The sequence below is a fragment of the Poecilia latipinna genome, unplaced genomic scaffold (assembly GCF_001443285.1).
Source record: "Poecilia latipinna isolate Pla-1442-1.1 unplaced genomic scaffold, P_latipinna-1.0 Scaffold618, whole genome shotgun sequence".
Lineage (NCBI taxonomy): Eukaryota > Metazoa > Chordata > Actinopteri > Cyprinodontiformes > Poeciliidae > Poecilia > Poecilia latipinna.
In genome coordinates this window covers 59887-78169 of record NW_015113234.1, presented here as the reverse complement: position 1 = coordinate 78169, position 18283 = coordinate 59887, and the positions used below count along the sequence as shown (strand labels likewise).

The 18283-nt window shown below is 35.6% G+C and overlaps 1 protein-coding gene across 3 annotated transcripts in view; it reads left to right on the top strand.

Moving 5' to 3' along the window:
- Positions 1 to 18283, top strand: part of LOC106953973 (cAMP-specific 3',5'-cyclic phosphodiesterase 4B-like) — a 164997-nt gene that overhangs the window by 95738 nt on the left and 50976 nt on the right. For 2 of the 3 annotated variants that reach the window (XM_015043139.1, XM_015043141.1), the window contains 3 exons: positions 14228 to 14422; positions 15872 to 15908; positions 16112 to 16182. In XM_015043139.1, coding sequence (XP_014898625.1) covers positions 14228 to 14422; positions 15872 to 15908; positions 16112 to 16182 — 303 coding nt within the window. Of the gene's footprint in view, positions 1 to 33; positions 551 to 14227; positions 14423 to 15871; positions 15909 to 16111; positions 16183 to 18283 lie in introns of those variants that run through there. The other variant, XM_015043142.1, reaches the window with a different exon arrangement.

Here is an 18283-nt window from a genome sequence, read left to right as displayed (position 1 = left end):
TGTGACCAAGTGTAAAACGGGATGAAAGAGTTCCGTGATGTGACGTGTGGATTGCTGCTGACATTGTTGTGTGTAACAGGAGATCGAGTGTGTGGAGAAGATGTACGGACACCTATTTGCTGCATGCTTAGCACCACGGACAGGGTGGCCAATGGATGATCTGCTGAGAAACTTTTCTTTTACAAAGGGTTTATAGGTAACAGTTGTGTGAATGTCACGGAGCATGCCTGAGTCATGTATTACTGGACTCAATGAGTTTCTTTAGCACAGACATCAGAGTTGTATATCCACGACTCTACTTTGCAGTTATCGCTACTGGGACTGTGTGTGTGAGAGTGTGACATTGGGTGGTTTGGGATGCTTTAGGATTAGTTTGACATGTTTTTGGTTACAAATGTGATGATATGTGCAGGGTAGTGTGTGCATGAGTGTGTGCTTGTGTCGGGGAAATGTACCGGCGTTCACCTTGTGCCAGAGGAAGAGTTCATTTTGACTTCAGTGAGGAGGTCATCAGAAAACTTCACGCCGCCAATCACAGCCATCCTCACAGGTTAGAACTTGGTTCACAAGTTTCGACTTCCATGCATTATCATGCTTTTGTTGATGTTCATTTGGGCAGTTCCGTTTTTTCATGGCTTCTAAATCCTTTAATAGTCCTGCTCGAACATACTTCATATTTTCTCCTGTATTGAAGCACTTACTGGTTTATTTCATATCTGTATTTTTCTCTGTCAATGTTTTAAAATGCCTGTTACTTCCTTTTTCTATGTCATTAGAAAATGCACTATCACACCATCACTAACCACAGTCTGCTGAAATGTGGTTAAATGCACCCTAATGCAGTTTTGATGAGAAAAACATCAAGACCTTGCTGACATGTTTCTGCGTGCAGCAGTTTTTGCAGAGGAATGTATCAAACCGTTTTTGTGCAGTGAAGAGAGTCAAGTTGTTAGCCATGCAAATTACTCTGGAAGTGTTTCAAAGATTTGTTTATTATCATGGCATTTTTTTTAGCTGTGGTGTAAATATAGCCATGTGTCTTTGGCACACTGGTGACCAAATGACCCGGAAGATGAAAACACAAAAAAGAACAAATGATGACATTGAAGGGTTTGTGATGGCTTTAGGCATTAGCAGCTTCTGTGTATTTGACATAGTTGCCATGCAGGCTTTCTAGTCTGCCTTCTTTAATGTTTTTTTTTTTTTTCTGAACCCTTTCTACCAAGAGTTTTTTACTCTTGCCCCAGACCTTAAGAGGGAGAATACTTGTATTTATGGTTTGTGCTAGTTGGTCAAAGTTTGTGAAGCAAAACTTCTTCTTTTTTTTTTTTTTTTTTTTTTTTGATATAATAAAATAAAACACTGATTGAAATGTGTAGCCACATTTTAGCATTTTGTCATGTTGGAACCACAAACTTGAATGAAATTTAGGTAGTGGTTGTTTATGAGCTGTGAATCTACTGTGAGTATGCAGTGTAGGAATCAAAAACCAAAACTTGTCTCAATGTTTAAATTCCTCTTCAACCAAACTGGAGGGCAGATTTATCCACAAGTTGCAGCAACAGAACCTCATTCAAGCACAAACTCCAAACTTTGCTAGTAATAGTTGTGATATTTTTGTACAGCAGTTCTCAGAGGGTTAGGAACTTGACTAAATTACTAAATGACATGATGGGATAATGATGTTGTGGCCTAGATTTAATCTTAGAATGCAAAGAGCTTTGTTGAATTTTAACTAACAGGAAATGGTTCATTACTCATTTTGTTTTGTATTGATACAATAGTAAAGATCAAATCTAAAGATTCAATTCAAAGGTAATTTTTTGTTGATGTACTATCCCCCTTGTAGTTCTACATTGTATAAAGTGTAGATGTTTATTTGTGTCTGATTCATGAATTTTGCCCCCCCCCCCATTTTTCAAAGCATATTTCTCTGAAATTAATTCAGCTGAATGTGTTTACATTTGTTTTTTTTTTTTAAATTGAAACAGCTTGTAAAACATAGAAATTGGTTCTCTTGTAGTACAGATGAAAGTTTTACCATGCAGTACATAAACATATAATTTAAATACCATATGAAGATTTTAATAAAAGCCTGGTTTAATATGTAATGATGCAGCTCATGAAGCCAGAAATGGGAACTGATTCATGTTGACTGTATAAGGGCAGAAATAAACCAAGAGAAAATCTAGGCTGGGTTTCACCCCAAGAGGACCATAGGTGTTCCAGCTCAGATGGCACATGAGGAGGGGAAAAGCCGAACAAGCAGTGGCCATATACAGACTTAACATAATTAACAGTAGATTTTTGTAAAACTGTAAATATTTCTTGCAAGATTACTGAAAGGACCTTAATATGGATGAAATACGACAAAACTTTCTTTAGCCTATTTTAAGAACTGGGTATCGATTCATAAGGATTCCCTGTGTAATCACACAAAATACTTAGTGAGTGTGTCTATCTTTTAAAGCCATAATGCTAAAGTTAGTATGTGTCCATGGATGTCTGAAGGTGTTGGGCTAAGGAGACGGTAAACCTCCACCTCTGTTTGGGTTGGTTCCACCTCTGTGACTGAGGATTTCCTGTGGAAAGTACTGGCCTCTACAGCAGAAAAGAGAAGTACACACATGCTATATTGTGCTCTGCTGCATGTCTTAAATATCAGAGAAGCTTTTGAACACCACATGAGATTTCTGAATACACCAGGGCTCCTCCCTTATTTTGCACTGTAAACATACAAGGTTTTGTTAGTTTATGACATATTTGCACATTGCTCTTCTTGAATGTATTAGTCTACATAGTGTATATGTCCCAGACATTGTTTCTCACACTTCCCACCAGGACAGTTAATCTCCTAGAGAGGCAGGATAAACCAAATATTTGTGATCAGTGACCCAGATTCATATGGAATAATCCCAAAGGTTATGTTATGTTTTGTAGTTTATGAATGACTTGATTATTATCCCTTGTCACTGCTGAGCAGTCCATTCCAGTGGAGGATATTTGGATGGTGCTACAATGTGCTCTGGCTTTGTAAATTTGAAGTTCTATCTCTGAAATGTGGGGATAAAAACACAATTACATGTGATGTGGTTTTACAAATCACTCCACAGAAGACCTTCTGGTTTAACTTTTGAGTAAGAGCTTCAAGACCCACAGCCTAAAATATATAATTCACACAGACGCTGCACTGTAACTTGGGACATTTTAAAGCGGAGTTTTTTACAGTGTGGTGACCCATTTCTCTTTCATGGCAGGACTTTGAATAGTGTTTTGTGCTTGCTTGCCCATGGGTAGAGAGAAGCTATGTATTAAATAGTTTTGTGGTTTAGCTGTATTTTATTTGAAGCAGCCTTTACTCACCATTTGACAAGTTTGTTAAGCAGAGTTATAAACAAAAATACAGTGAGGAGTCACAGAGCTGCTGTGGTTATGTGGTGTGGGATTCAGATTGTTTTAGTTGTATTGTTTTTGTGAATGACTAAAGCTGAAATTAGGTGCTGCTGCACGCCAGTGAGTTTGATGATTGTGATCTCAATTAAGATGATGAAGATTACAAGCAATACTGCAGCAAGTTGAGAAGATCAGTGGTAAATATTGCGGGTGCCTCTGATAATGAGGATGGTGTTTTGAGTAGGAGGTTAGTGGTTTTCAGGATGTTATCATTGGAGTTATGGAAACATTTGGAGCCTTTTCTTAAAATTAATCTTCCCTTTCTAGAAGTGGTCCATTGTATAGAGTAGACCCACTTGAAGCTCCACAAAGTCTGTGTAAATCATTACAAATATATACAATCTGGCTTTGTCAAATTAAAATGATGACTAAGTCAGTAAAATAAAATAGGAAAATGGGCATTCTCCGATTCTCTGAGCTGAAATGTAGCTTGGCGGTTATCTTCTAAAATTCCAACCTTATTTTTAGATTTACTTACAAAATTATCTAGTATTTTTTTATATATTTCTCGTTGCACAGATGAAAATCTTCACAATGTTTTCCATGACGAAGGTAGAAAATGTAGCTGGCTAGTCTTCAGATGCTAAGCTAGTTACCTAGCTAGCTAGTTTGATGCCAATGCATCGTAGTCTGATTAAAAAAAAACATAACTTGTATGGCCTCAAATGATGATTACTGTAATTATTTGAGGTCAGAAAAGTAAAAACATTACAGATGACCTGCATTGTTTTTTTTGTTTTGTTTTTTTTTAGTCCATAGTGAGTCAAAATGACACCAAAAACGATCACAAAGAGCAATCCTGACCAAATAAGCAGTTTTACCAACAAGAATTTTCCTTGCAATTATTATACTGAGCTACATTCATATATTTAATGTTACTATTAAGTGTGGAAAGTACAAAAAATAAAACAATGAAAAACCAAATCATTTTGTTTTGAAAACTCTAATGTTACAGCTTCTGTGTGTGCAGTCCAGAAGTTTCATTTGAGCTAATGTCTTAGCAAACGAGTAAAGTTCCAGCCCTCAAGATGCACTTGACAAGTTGTGACTTCTTTGACAGCTAGGAAAAGCATTCGTTCTAATTTAAATTAAAAAAAAATCCTACTTACTCTGAGGCATAAATGAAAAAAAAAAAAAATGAACATTTTTTAATAAAATATAGATTTAGAGGGGTAGAAATTTCTGACAAGATTATAGCAATACTTTTCAGTTGTTAACTTTTGTGAGAATTACTGTACAGTCACTTCCCTAAGCTATCGGTGGTTCTAAAGATTAATAGATCCTAACGTTTCCACCTTTGAAACAACAAAATAGCTGTGTAAAGAAAGTACTCAGATTATTCAGTTAAACTTGGTTGATGACATATACAACATCAACTACCAGCATAGATTTATCACAAACAAGTGTTTAGCACACAACGTATCGTAAAAGTTATGTGTTTGTGCTGCCAGGAAGAAGGAGGAACCGTGACCTTGGATAGCCTACTTGGGAATACACTGGCATTATTGGGATGCAACACTGCTGTTTCCCATCTTGATAAAATGTTTAGAGCAAAAATATTTTCTTCCTCTGTATTCTCTGTCACTGTCATAGTCTTATTACTATGTGTAAAGTAGCAGTTTATTTCATTTCCTCTTTTCACTTCAAATTTTTTATGTCACCGTGTCTTCATAACCTTTATCATCACACATTTTGCCAGCATTGCTCTGGGTTTCCTCATGTGAGCACAGAGCTCATATGAGAAGAGCTGAGTATTTAGACTGTAAATGATTGTGAATGAGAGCATTTGCTGGATGACTTTGTACATCACTGTGCAAGCATAAAGACAGTGATTGCGTCAATGGCCTCATTTCTATTATTAAATTGTGTATCTAGTTGAAGTCCAGTTCTCTTCTATTTCTGGCCACAGAGGATTAAAGGTTGAAGGAGATACTTGAATTTATTTGTCAAAGTTTACTACTAAGACTGCCAGTGACTGTAAATGTGCTAATAAAATGGATCCCATATTTGTTGGCATTTATTAATTGCATCACAGTTGACCAGAACAGAAAAAAACAAATTTTGGATTACAGTGTGAATAAAAAAAAACATTTAAGAAATTAGATTCCTGCTGAATCAATTTCTCAAAAGTGCAGCAACAAACTGGGGAACCACCAGATTAACAAAAACTAGCTTTCGGTATATTTATGATGCTGGTTCAGATTGTTAACATAAAAGATATATTTTAGAGAGAAAACACACAAAAGAAATCACCGCTCCAGCCAGCCCAGAGTCTCTGTTTAGACTAAACTTATTTGTAATACAAACACCTGCATTAGGAAGCAAAATATGTCTATTGGTGGTGACATTTATTGAGCTCATTTAATAAATCTGATGTTGATATGTACAGTAAAAGTTCAAAACTAAGAATATGCTGCCTCTCACTGATTATTGGACTTTAAGTTGAAATCTCTCTTTAACCTTTTAACTATATTCTATGCACATCTAAAATTTTGAGATGCACTCATCATCTTATGAAGCAGCATCAACATTTACATAGAGAAAAATCTTAAGGCTTCCTTAAGGATCAGTTGTATAATTGTTGTTTTATGTGACAAATTACATTTTTCAAGTTAGACTGTGGATTTCAGCTAGAAGCAGTCGACATCAGGTTGTGTACTCTGCTTCTGGCAATTACCCCAATTTATGTGACGTATATTTGCCAGAGATTTATGGAAGGAAAATGTCAGAGAGATCTTTGGGACATAAAATTCAGTGACTATTTTTACTTTGGCTGATGGGATAAACTTAATCACTCCTTCTAGGGAATTTTAGAGAATCTTATTTTATTGAGCTGACTGATTGGGAAATAAAAAAAGAAAACTCTTACAATGGACAAATATATTGTCTCCATGTCAGTATATCCTCTGCAGTGCCAGCAATTTTCAGTGACTTTTAACCTCATTTGGCAGTCTGCTTGATTGTCATTGTTAGCACTATCATTAATCTGAAGAAATGACATCAAAACTCAGAAAACACGGTGGAAAAACAGGAGGTGTTGCCATAGCGCTTCTGTTTGTTCAACCCCAAAGGGTTTCCTTTCCAGGAAACCCAAGATGATCAGTTAAAGCTAGTCAAGTTAAGCTTAATAGGCAACAGTTTCTATTTTTTTAGGCATCTCTTGTAACAATAATAAAACAGTTTCTAAATCTTCTTGATAGACTGTGGTATAGCAACAGTGTTTGTTTTAGTTGATTTTGCATGTGAAATAGCTTAGCAACAGAAAATCCGTGTCCAACTATCAGCAGGAAATAGATTAAATTAGTCTGTTTGTTTAAAAAAACAGATGCTAGAAAATTGTTTGAATGCCCATGTATCTGTCTATCCTTTATATATACATTTTAAGTTACAATACAAGGTTCTGGAGCTAAATTAGAATATCTTTTTACTTTTGTCATGGAGACGTATAGACACATGAATGAAGGTTAAGTTACAGTCGAGCAGCGTTGCTTCGCTTTTTCCAGAAGTAACTAAGCTCAATTGGAAATGCTGTAAGAAAACTTATAATTAGTTCCAAGTGATGTTATTTAATAGTTACCTGTTCAAACATGGCCGACCAGAAGCAAGAGCAAGTGAAAGAGAATGTTTGAATTGTATTTGCCTCATAACTGGAAGAACCACTCAAACTGAGCTTTATTTAAAACTGCTTTATGTAAATATGCTTCTGTTTGCTCCTATGTTTACTTTGCCATCTTTAGAAGAACACATAGTGTATTGATAGCTGATTTCAGCTGAGAAACATAAATTATAAGTCGTCAGGAGTCAGTAACCAAGCTCTTAAAAAGTTTAGTTTCAGCGGAGTAAAAGTTGTCCGTCACATGATTCCTACACTTTAAAGTCGTTTTTAATGAGATTCCAGGAAAATCACTGGAGTGAAGAGAGTTTTCTCCAGTTTCATGGACCACGGTGTAACACAGTACTGCCCTTCCTCCACCTGTCTCTACAAATATGATAGAAAAAGGTAGCCATTTTCAAAATATTTCTGAATGTTACAAGAAAGTCTGTCAGTATTTTTGTGCAAACTAAGAAAATAGTGAAATATTCTATGCAACAAGCACACTCACTAAAAAAACTATTGATATCAGAGGTAATTTTATAAACAGTATATGCATGCATTTAAACATTTATAACATTTAAATATTATTCATAAATATACATGCTGGAGCTAAAATCTTGTTTAAATTATTTTATCAGCAGTTGTTTTTGGTTTAAAAAAAAGGATTACATTATATTTTTCAGTTTTGGTTCAAAGTACGTCATACCATGAAAACGTGGCATCTTTTGAATATTAATTAGGTTATTGTCTCTTAGTTGTATATGGGGTGTCACAATCAGAAAGACTTAGTTTTATCACCAGCGTTTTCACTGTTTGCATGTTCAGTGAATCCTTATGTTTTTGATTTTGTTTATTTAATTATGTTCAGCTTTTAACAACATCTGTTTTCCTGTATTCATCCTTGCTTACTTGCCATTTTTACTCAGTACACCAGTTCCTTTTCACCCACTGTTGCATAAAGCTTGGTTATTAAACTTATTTGTTCAATATTCCAGGAATCGCTCCTCAGACGTCTTTGTTGAGTTGTCATGCTTCCACAGATGGTTTGCTTTTTATTAGTTTCCCTTTGTGTTTGCTGCTTTTTTGTGACTGTTTTCCGTCTATTATTGTCAACATTTTACTTCAGGATGATCTTTCCTGCCTTTTGCTTGTACTTGGGTCTTCCGCCAAAGTGACACACTGACTCATGTTAGAGTCGGAGTTTAGTTTTTAAAAACTGTCCATCCTTCCAGCATTCATAATGATCAAACTTTAGATAAGGGTTCTGATAAAAAAGCATTGGAGCACATCAATTATTCCTATTATTCCCACATTGTAAGGTGGGGTCAACAGATACAGAAGGCAAACAACTATCCATGTTCTCACTCCCCGAAGGGCAACTGAGAGCCTCCAATTAATATAATATGCAGGCTGAGACTGGAATACCCACAGAAAACCCAATATGGTCATGGAGCAGATACCAGCTCCGCCAAAACAGGAGCCCAGGATGTTTTTGCTGCGAGGCAACCAGTGCACTGCAGATTTGTCCAGTTTTCAAACTGCTGTGACACTTACCAAAACTTCTGCCACAGACTTTACAAACAGGATGCTGATTACAATACCATTGTCTCATAGCTGGGAAGTGGAGTCGCATTTCCTAGAAGAAGAAAGAAATACAACTGGCTGTTTTAATCATAAGAAAAAATGTGTTGAAATCCGTTACACACTGTTGTTATTGAATTTAAAATGTCCTAAATTCCTGATTTCACAATTAATGTTTTAACTAACATCTAAGGCTTTAGACCAGCAATGTGTATAATTAATCTTTGATTGGGTTGAACTGACCTGCATTGAAAAACAAAACTATGGAAAAAATACTATATCAAATTTAGTGATCTTCTGGTAGATAATATACAGTTTCAGTAATATGAAATGACTGCTGTGACTCACAGCCAATAAATCACATTTAATGCTGATTACCAACTACATTAAATAATTGAGTTCATCCAATTATCCACCCCTTAACAATCATAGCTCATAATGTGGCCCTTCAATTTCCTATTCCTTCTACTGGAGAATATTAATGGATTCATTTGTCTGGCATTTACCGGAGTAACTCTTATTTACTCATTTTAGCAGTTTTCTTGAATCATATTTGATTTTGTGCTGGTTAGATTTGCTAAAGCTGAGGCTCAAGTATCTAAACACTAAATGGTGGGAAAGCAGTTCTGTCCCGTTTCAGGGGGTCTATCTTCACTCACTGCCTGACGTGTGCGAATGGATCATGGGAAAGGAATGCTGTGTTATCCTGGCGTCAAAATAGGACAGTTCTGATGGCTTTAGTGATAAAATGGAAACAGTATGACTGAGACGCACATTGTAGTTGCTTAGAAGAAATGAATTTACAAGGGAATTTCCATAAATGTGCTCTCCAAGGACTCTGGGGGAAAAATAAATAAATCTTTATAACTACTTCCACTTAATTTCTGTCCACACATTCCCGAACTCCACGAGTGTGTTGAGTTTACTCATTTCCCTTCAAAGTGGAAAATTCTTTCTGTTTCAAGTGTTTGAACTGTGGGTGTTTTTATCTTCAGTTTGGATAAACATTAACTGTTCTCATCCTTGAGACCTTACCGGTTCTCCTGTGGTTGGAGAAACATTTAGATGTTTACCTTTTAATATGCCTGTTTGAGACTGTAAGGTGTTGGTGTTTGTACAAAAAGTTTTTAGCAAATATGTAACAAGATCGCAATAATTTAATTTAAAAAAATATTTTTCTCAAAATGTATATAGCATTGATCATTACAGCTATCTGTATCATGTATTTTAGTCCTGGCATACAGAATTAAACAAAAATGTTTCTCAAACTTTGTCCAAACTGGTGAAGTTTTAAGCTTGCTGTGTCACATAGTGTAGCTTTTTCTATTCTGCTCTATAGAAGCTCATGTTAGTCAGGCTATGTGCTTCTGTAGCCAGCTTACAATTGGTTGCTTTATGGACATGCTGCTAATAAGAGTTTCCACACCCTCACTGTTTCTGCTTTTCCGTAAATTTAAATATTTCCAAACATCAAAGTTTGTCTTGTTTTGTGTGCATGGAAGAAGCTTTGTAGTCTTAGTTCAGTTTGCAGAATCTTGGTTCACAGCAACAGGTTTTTCCTGTCTCCGTAGAGACGGAGAAGACGTTGGCATCTTCTCTGGCAGCCAATTGAAAATATTTACAAGAGTAAGAACTGTAATGTGGAACATTGTTGCGTTTTGTTTTATTTTTAAGTCATTTTAGTTTGCTTTATCAAGATGTAAACTTTACAGAGAGATAATAAATTTGTGGTTTCTTGCCAGCTTGCCAGACAAATCTCTTAATCCACCAAACCACCACAGCTCTCGCTCCATCACATAGCAAAGGATCTTTGTTCCCAAACTTTTTCGAGGCTAACTTTCTTGATGTCCCTCCCTTTGTACTAGAAGGCTTGCTTACTATTTGTGTGTCATTACCGGTAATTACTTTCTAAACCATAAAAAATGCTGTTAAAAGCTTCTGTGTCATAAAACTGACAATGTGATTTAGTCTGCTGGATGAATCGGTTCTCTTTTTATTGCTGACTGCAAGAGCACACAGATATAAAGAAGGCCACCGGGGCATTGAGTTGTGCAGTTTACAACCATAATAGATTATGTAAGATTTTAATGTCAACTTTTGGTATTTCTAAGTTTTGCTGCCTCAGAGGAGCTCATGAGTGGACATTTTCTGACCTGAAGTATTGAGTGATCTTTGAGAATCCTATATGTAGCTTTCCTCAATTATCCCCCTATTATGGGTTGACCTCACATCATGTGTAAAATATGCAACAAGACCTAAACATTGCCGTTATCTGTTCACAGGAGAGTAATAATACTTGTTTCAAAATGTTGTTTTTATATAAAAATCAGACTGCCCTTAAATGGTAACTTTTGAACTTCAGTTTATTGTAGAGACGTTTTATGCTGTTACTTTATACGCTTAGAAATGAAACTCTTTTCAATGTTTGCTTTATTCTCTTATTTTAGTAGCTAACAGAACACAAATCTAACTTAAATACAAACACTAAGGGGCATACAAATTCTTTTAAATGTATACATATTAATTAAATGGTTTCCCATTTTGTCACTTTATAATTTCACACTCACATATTTAGTAATAATCAATAGAGTCTGTAAATATTGTTGTCAGTGCTTTCGATTTATGCTCACTTAGTTTGGTCTATTTTTGCAAAGAAGAACTGGCAACTATTCCAGTTTTTGGATGTGTGAAGCTGGTAGAGACAAACCTCAAAAGACTTGCAACTGAAGTGAAAACTCCTTCTACAAAGTTGACTGCTGGGACTCAACACATGCACGCCATGCTGTGCACTTCTTTGTGTTGGCCTGTCACTTAAAATCTCATCAAAATTCATTCAAATTTTCAATTTAAATGCGACAAAATGTGAAAGATTTCAAAGAATGTGAAGATTTGTGACAAAATGTGTTTTTTATATATATATATATATATATATATATATATATATATATATATAATTGTTTTCCTTCTCTCTGTGCCAAGTTTCATGCAAAATGCAATAGCCCTCTGTCTCTAATAGCACATTTAATACCTGTTCTACAGCAGTCACTTTCTGACACGAGTTACTGAACTGAAAAGTCTTCCCTCATGAAATGAAACCCAGACCATTGTTGGTGTGCACTGTTCTGCTAATTCAGTGGTGGTAAGATAAAAAAAAAGTCTTCCTCATATAGTCTAGTTGAGCAGAGCTTGTTAAAAGCTACAGTTTTATCACACGTGAACATTGCCGTTAGTAGTACTTTTCCACATTTTAAACAAGCTTATTTTCTTCAAGGTTTTAGTAGCAACAAAGATTATTTACTCCCCATTTTATTCTTGGCCTGGTATTTTTTTTTTTATTTGAAACAAAAATGTGAAGTTTGTCTTGTTTTGCTTTGAGCCGAACACAAATGTGAGATGTGTTCGGCAGCACTCATTTCAGAGTAAGTTGTCTGTACATGTGATAATGCAAAGCAGTGAGTTGACCTGAGGGCAGAACAGTCAATCTTTTATTGCACAACACTCTCAGGGTAACTGATACTGTCTATAAGTTTTATTGTTGTTGCTCTGAAATTCCATACTGCTCCTTTATTTATTTATTTATTTTTTAGGTCTCTGTACGCAGCACAGAGTCTTAAAAGTGTGGGAAAGTATGAAAATCATCTTTAAATAGTTATAAGGTCTGGAAAAGTCTAGAACAAAGAAAACATGGAGCATGCTTCCATAACTATACTGTTGTTAAACTGAAAAGTTGGTGCTATATTTGAGTGAAGTTATTGCATGATTAGAATGAAGAAGCAAATCGTTCAGAGATTGGCAACATGATTAGAAACACCAACCACCAACTAAACTGATGTGAACACGATGTGTAAAACACCACTTTTTTTTTTTTTCCATTTAACATTTTACCATGAAAAAAGTGTTAAATGAAACAACAGAAGCATTATTGTTAAATACCTTTGTTTAGATTTTAGCTTTTTATTCTGTTTTAAATAAATAATCTTGATCCCTGAAGAAATCTCTGATGACAAGTCCAAGAAGAATTTTGTTTATAGAAATCTAGAAAACGTGTCAATGGACAGCATTTGATGAGAAACTAATGTTTTAAGTTTATGAATAAATACACGTAAGATACACAATGCAGTTCATAATAGTTGTGCTTAACATGGTTTCTTTTCACATTTTTTGCAGATTAAAAACTACGACTATTCTTTCATTTTAGTTGGTGTCTAAAATTTATTTAATACCATCCCAGTACCATGATGAGTTTGTTGCTCTGAAAGCTTTATTTACGTTTCATTTAAGTGGCCCCCTCAAGTTTAGAGGACCACTTACAGAGTTATTGCGGGCCGGATTTGACCTCCAGGCCTTAAGTTTAATGTGGTTTAATGATTTTAAGTATTAAACATCTGAAAAGCATTACTTTTACAACTTCTGATACCATCTCTCTTTATAGATCTATATGCCTATAAAATTCTGTCGATATGAAGCAGAAAACAGTACTTAGGTCATTTAAAGCTTTTGTTTCTCTTCTTTAATGTTATTTTGATCTTACTTGGTACTATAGCTCCTAAAGCTCCTCTTCTTAGGCTCAGCTCCCAAACTAACAACACATTTTTTTTTTGTCTTTGGCCTTAGTCTGTATCATTCTTTTCAGTTATTTGTTGAGTCTTATTAACTTCCTGTTTTTCTTGCAGTGGGTAAAAAAGTCCAGTGTTTCTGTGCAGGGACGGCATTCATTAAAGTAAATAAAAAGCCCTCCGCTGCAAATTTCCCACAAAGAGCGTACAATTATAAGGGACAAGCCTTTTTGATCGCTGTTTATAGTGAAACAAAGTGATGCCAGTCAATTTCCAACTTCATGCAGGTGATTTTTGTCACCTGGAAAATTGTTTTGCATACATGATTCTATCTGGGGCTGCACAGAAAGGATTCGGCATGTTTTGGTGGAAAAGCAAAGGTGAATATAGCTGAGTTCTTAGTCTTATTCATGATCTCATTTGTTGTGTAAGCACCAGACTTTTTGCCGACCTGAGTTTACTACACAAAAGGGGCAATGAGGGCAGCAGAGCAGAAAGGAAAAAACAGACGTTAGGAATTTCAGCACTGCATATTAACAAAAATAATAAAAAAAAGTTTGTATGCTAGAAGATCCCAGCAGGACATTATGTTGTCCACTCCCTCCACTACCGGTTTTCCCTCATTTCTCCATTTTTTTTCATCTTGTTAGACAGAAGCTTCATTCTCTCTACTCAAGAAATAAACACCATGTCAACTTGCCCTCCCTGGAACGCTCATGTTAAGTCATTTCACTGCACTGTGTGCTTATTCAGTGACATAAATAGGTAGGAGTGCACAAACGCATCATAGGGATATGAAAATATTTGTCCTCTTTGTCTTTTCATTCACAGTACGAAAAACCAAATTATGTGTTAGATAATAAAACACTGATCACAAGAAATTCCTTTTGTGGACTGATCTATGTTTTGTATCTCATGTCTTATGTATATTTTATCTAAATTTCAGAGCCAAGACTCTTCGATGATTTAATAGATTATGAAGACAGTAGGTATTTAAATAAGAAAACATATTAACCACTTTAAAACTTTGCTCTGTTTGCAGTTTTGATGTGGAGAATGGCCCATCAGCTAGCTGCAGCCCACTGGACCCCCAGGCGTCCCCTGGCTCGGGTCTGGTGCTCCACACCAACTTCCCGGGACATAACCAGCGCCGGGAGTCCTTCCTGTATCGCTCTGACAGCGACTATGAGCTTTCCCCCAAGTCCATGTCACGAAACTCCTCTATCGCCTCTGAACTGTAAGTTATTGTACCATTGAGACGTTTAAAAACAAATAATGGTGTTGGTCTGTCCTTTGCAGCTGCAACAGCTCTGACTCCTCTGGGAAGTTTTTCCACACAGTTTAGAAATGTATTTCTACTATTTGATCATTTTTCTAGGAGAGCATTTGTGAGATCAGACACTGGTGTTGGTCATCCTATTTATTCTAAAAGCATTGTCTGTTTGAAGTCGGCGCTTTAATGAAGCTCTCTGGGTACTGTTCTTAAGATAATCTGGAGGTCACACAAAATCCTGAGGCCTGTAGCTGTTGACTCTGCAGACAGTTGGTGATTCCAGCATACTGGAATCAGCAACTGATTCCAGTTAGTGATTCCAACTGGAATCAGCAACTGATTCCAACTGATTCCAACTGAATCAGTTGGAATGGCCAAGTTGTTGTTGTTTCCAGCTTCTTCAGTTTTTTTAATATCACTTAAAATTGACTTTGGAGGGTTTTGTGCTAAGAAAATTTCATAAAACATTTGATTTCCCAAACTATGATGGGAGGCACAGTATCTTAGACTCTAAGTGCTGGATTTCATACTCTTTTGGCTGCAGAAGAGACCAAAACACTTGCATTCATTAATTAGGAGGATCTCCTTTAGGAGCTTTTGAAATTGCAAATTTCTCCAAGTTGATTGATGATATTGCAGGATTGGATCTACAACTTTGAACAATCCAATATTGCAGCTCCCTTGTCACTACTCCCATTAGACTATACCTACAGCACGCTGAGAGCTGAGGGAACAAAAGTTGAATAACTTCTCACAAACAAAATGACAACATTCTGTGCGTATGATACTGAAGTTCAACTATGTATCCTCACTAAGAAGCACAGCAGTTTTCCTTTAAATAAATAAGACTTAAAGAAAAGGTCAGGTATCTTGCTCAGTTTAAATGAAAGCAGCACAATCACCTCTGTTTTCACCTCTGACCATTCTGCAAATGAATGGTAATGTAATTACAGTTATATAAAGCAGGGGTTGTGATCTTAATCTGGAGCTCTTACCTAAAAATAACTAAGTCCAGAAGCCTGACAGCACTCTAAAATTTGCTACTCTCAAAAATATTGCCATAAAAATGTATTACCTTGTTTTCATTTGGTTAACATAAAATCGCTAAACATCCCAATAACTTTTCCATTAAACATGTCAACAGGGTAAAGACAGATTTGATGTCATTTAATGTTTTTTACTTCCCAATTGTTAAATGCTTTTAGATCAAATTGTTTACTCACTTAGACATTGTCTGAATGCCACTCACTGAAACAGAAGGAGGAAGTTATTTAAGTCACATCATATTTTATGTTTGCACTTGTTGCACAGTATTTACCATTTCTAAGAGATGCTTTACTTTCCAATTATGTGAAAAGATATTTGGGGCATATTGCTTTTTATAATTTACTTACTGTATTTCTCCCCATGCAGACATGGCGATGACCTGATTGTAACTCCATTTGCTCAGGTAAACACCTCATTGTCTGCTTTCTGGAATGTTCCTGTTTTCTTTCATTTCCCTATTGATGAATAATGTTTGCTGAACCATGTTCGACAAAACTAAGCCAAATAAAACAAATATTTAATGGCCGTGTAATACATAAAAAAACTGGCTGCTAAACTAACAAGCACAAAGGATGCCACTGATCACCTCTCTCACTTCCTTTGTAGGTTTTGGCAAGCCTTCGAAGTGTGAGGAATAACTTCACTGTTCTGACAAATGTCCAGTGTGCCTCCAGCAAGTAAGTATGACACCATCAAAGACCAGGCACATATATTTTTTCCTGCTTTGAGAATACATCAGCAGTTGCTCACAACATTGTAAAAATACCTCAATCAGTCATAAAAAAGAACAAACATATACAAATCTGCATCTGCAATCAAGTTCAATGTTTATTCTAAATAAACATAGACAGAAAATTACATACCCTGAAACCGGTATTTTATATATATATATATATATATATATATATATATATATATATATATATATAAAACAAAGCACATTAAGAATTCAGATTGCAACTACATCCATTTTCCACATGGTGTCAGTATCTAGTTGTAAATAAAATTGAGGTTAGACGTGTGACATCACTGCTGTTCCCACCACTCACCAGCTGAGATGCTAGTTGGAGCAACAAACACTACCCTCATACAAATACACAGATTGAGACCATCTGCGAAGAGTTTTAACATTTTGCAGTAATAATAATTTGTCACATTTAATAATTTGTTGCAACTGATTTTTGCAGTGTAAACAACCTTTTTGTAAAATTTCTTGAAGGTAAACTGATGTACAAAGAGCTGCTTTGTTGTTCTGAGGCAAATGCAGTCCCACATGGACCCACTTATTGTTTTTCAGTGTTCACTGAGGCTGCAAAAATAAGTTTTACATTTTTAAGTGTGACAGCAACATTGTTTTTCTTACAGAATCATCAATATTCTTCAGCATCAGTAGTCGGTACTGATTCATTTGCTCTTAAAACATTTGAATCATAGTAGGTCACCTTACTATGTTCTTTCCTAAGTGAGGGCTTATTTATTTGTGCATATTTCACTTTCTAAACATGCCAAGAGCAGTCTGCTCCAGCAGCCACCAGATTAACAGTTGGAATGGAGTTCTGTCTACCTGAAGGCTGTGTGACCTACATTCATCTGACTCTCCTTCAGAGACAGGAGTGAAGAGCTAGAGACAAGGGCATGTCGACAGACAATGGCAAATATATTAATATGCAAACTCAGTATACTTATTCTACACAGAATGTTACATGCAAAATTCAGTGTTTTTTACACCTCCTTAGTACGAATTCACACATTATCATTGAAGTTATCTATTGTGACAAGCTACACAGCATTGGCCATGCTGACAGTTAACTCGTTATAAGCAAGGATATTTAATTTTCCTTTAATATCCTTTAGCATAGATTCCAACTTTTGTAGATAAGTTTGAATCCCACCCAGTTTCTCATCTTTCATCTCAGAAACATCAGTTTTGTCTTCTTTTTCTAAAGCAATAGTGACGGGATTGAGACTAGACATGAAATGTAAAACGTCACAGAAGAGCACAGAATAAACTAGTCTAAAAGTAGCCTAACAGGAGCAACCTCAAGTTGCATATTGGCAAAAGAATCTGATTTGGTTTGTATTTGTCTGCTGTGTGAACATAGCATAAAATTGTCTGCTGAACAATTTGTATTAAGATTCTTGGCATTAAGTAGATAACATTACTTAATCAGGCAGCTCTGATTGTGAAGCAGCTAAACCAAGGGAAATAAGATTTTTGGAAATGCTGAAAATATCCATGGTGAAGATTCACTCACCATTGCATGCATAATGCTGAAATAAGTAAATAACTGAAAAAGATCAGTAATACCACAATAAAAAATGACCTACTCCTTCCTTACATCGTATCAAATTGCTGCGATGTACGTCTACTTCCTTATAACTGTGATCCAAAGAACATCTTCAAGATATAGATGTGACCAGTGTTTCATAGAAATGCATGCAATAAGAGTTTGTATACAAACAAAAAATAATCCCTGCACCAATGTTATTAAACAGCTCAATTAGAGATTACATAAAACTTGAATGCATCCTTTTGGTAGCATAAAAACGTTAAAAATATGTTAAAAACACCCCTAGCTTCCTTAATGTGCATACCTGAACATTTATTGTTCTTAAGAAGATAAAACATAAAGTATATATATTTTTTTATCCTGCCCCCTCATGCCCTTGAGCAAAGCTAACATAGCATCTGCTTGGCTTCATTGTTTTCTTTCCCTTTATTGTGCAAAAAGTAAAAAATGTTTAAATTTTGGATAGGAACTGTATTTTCTACGTTAT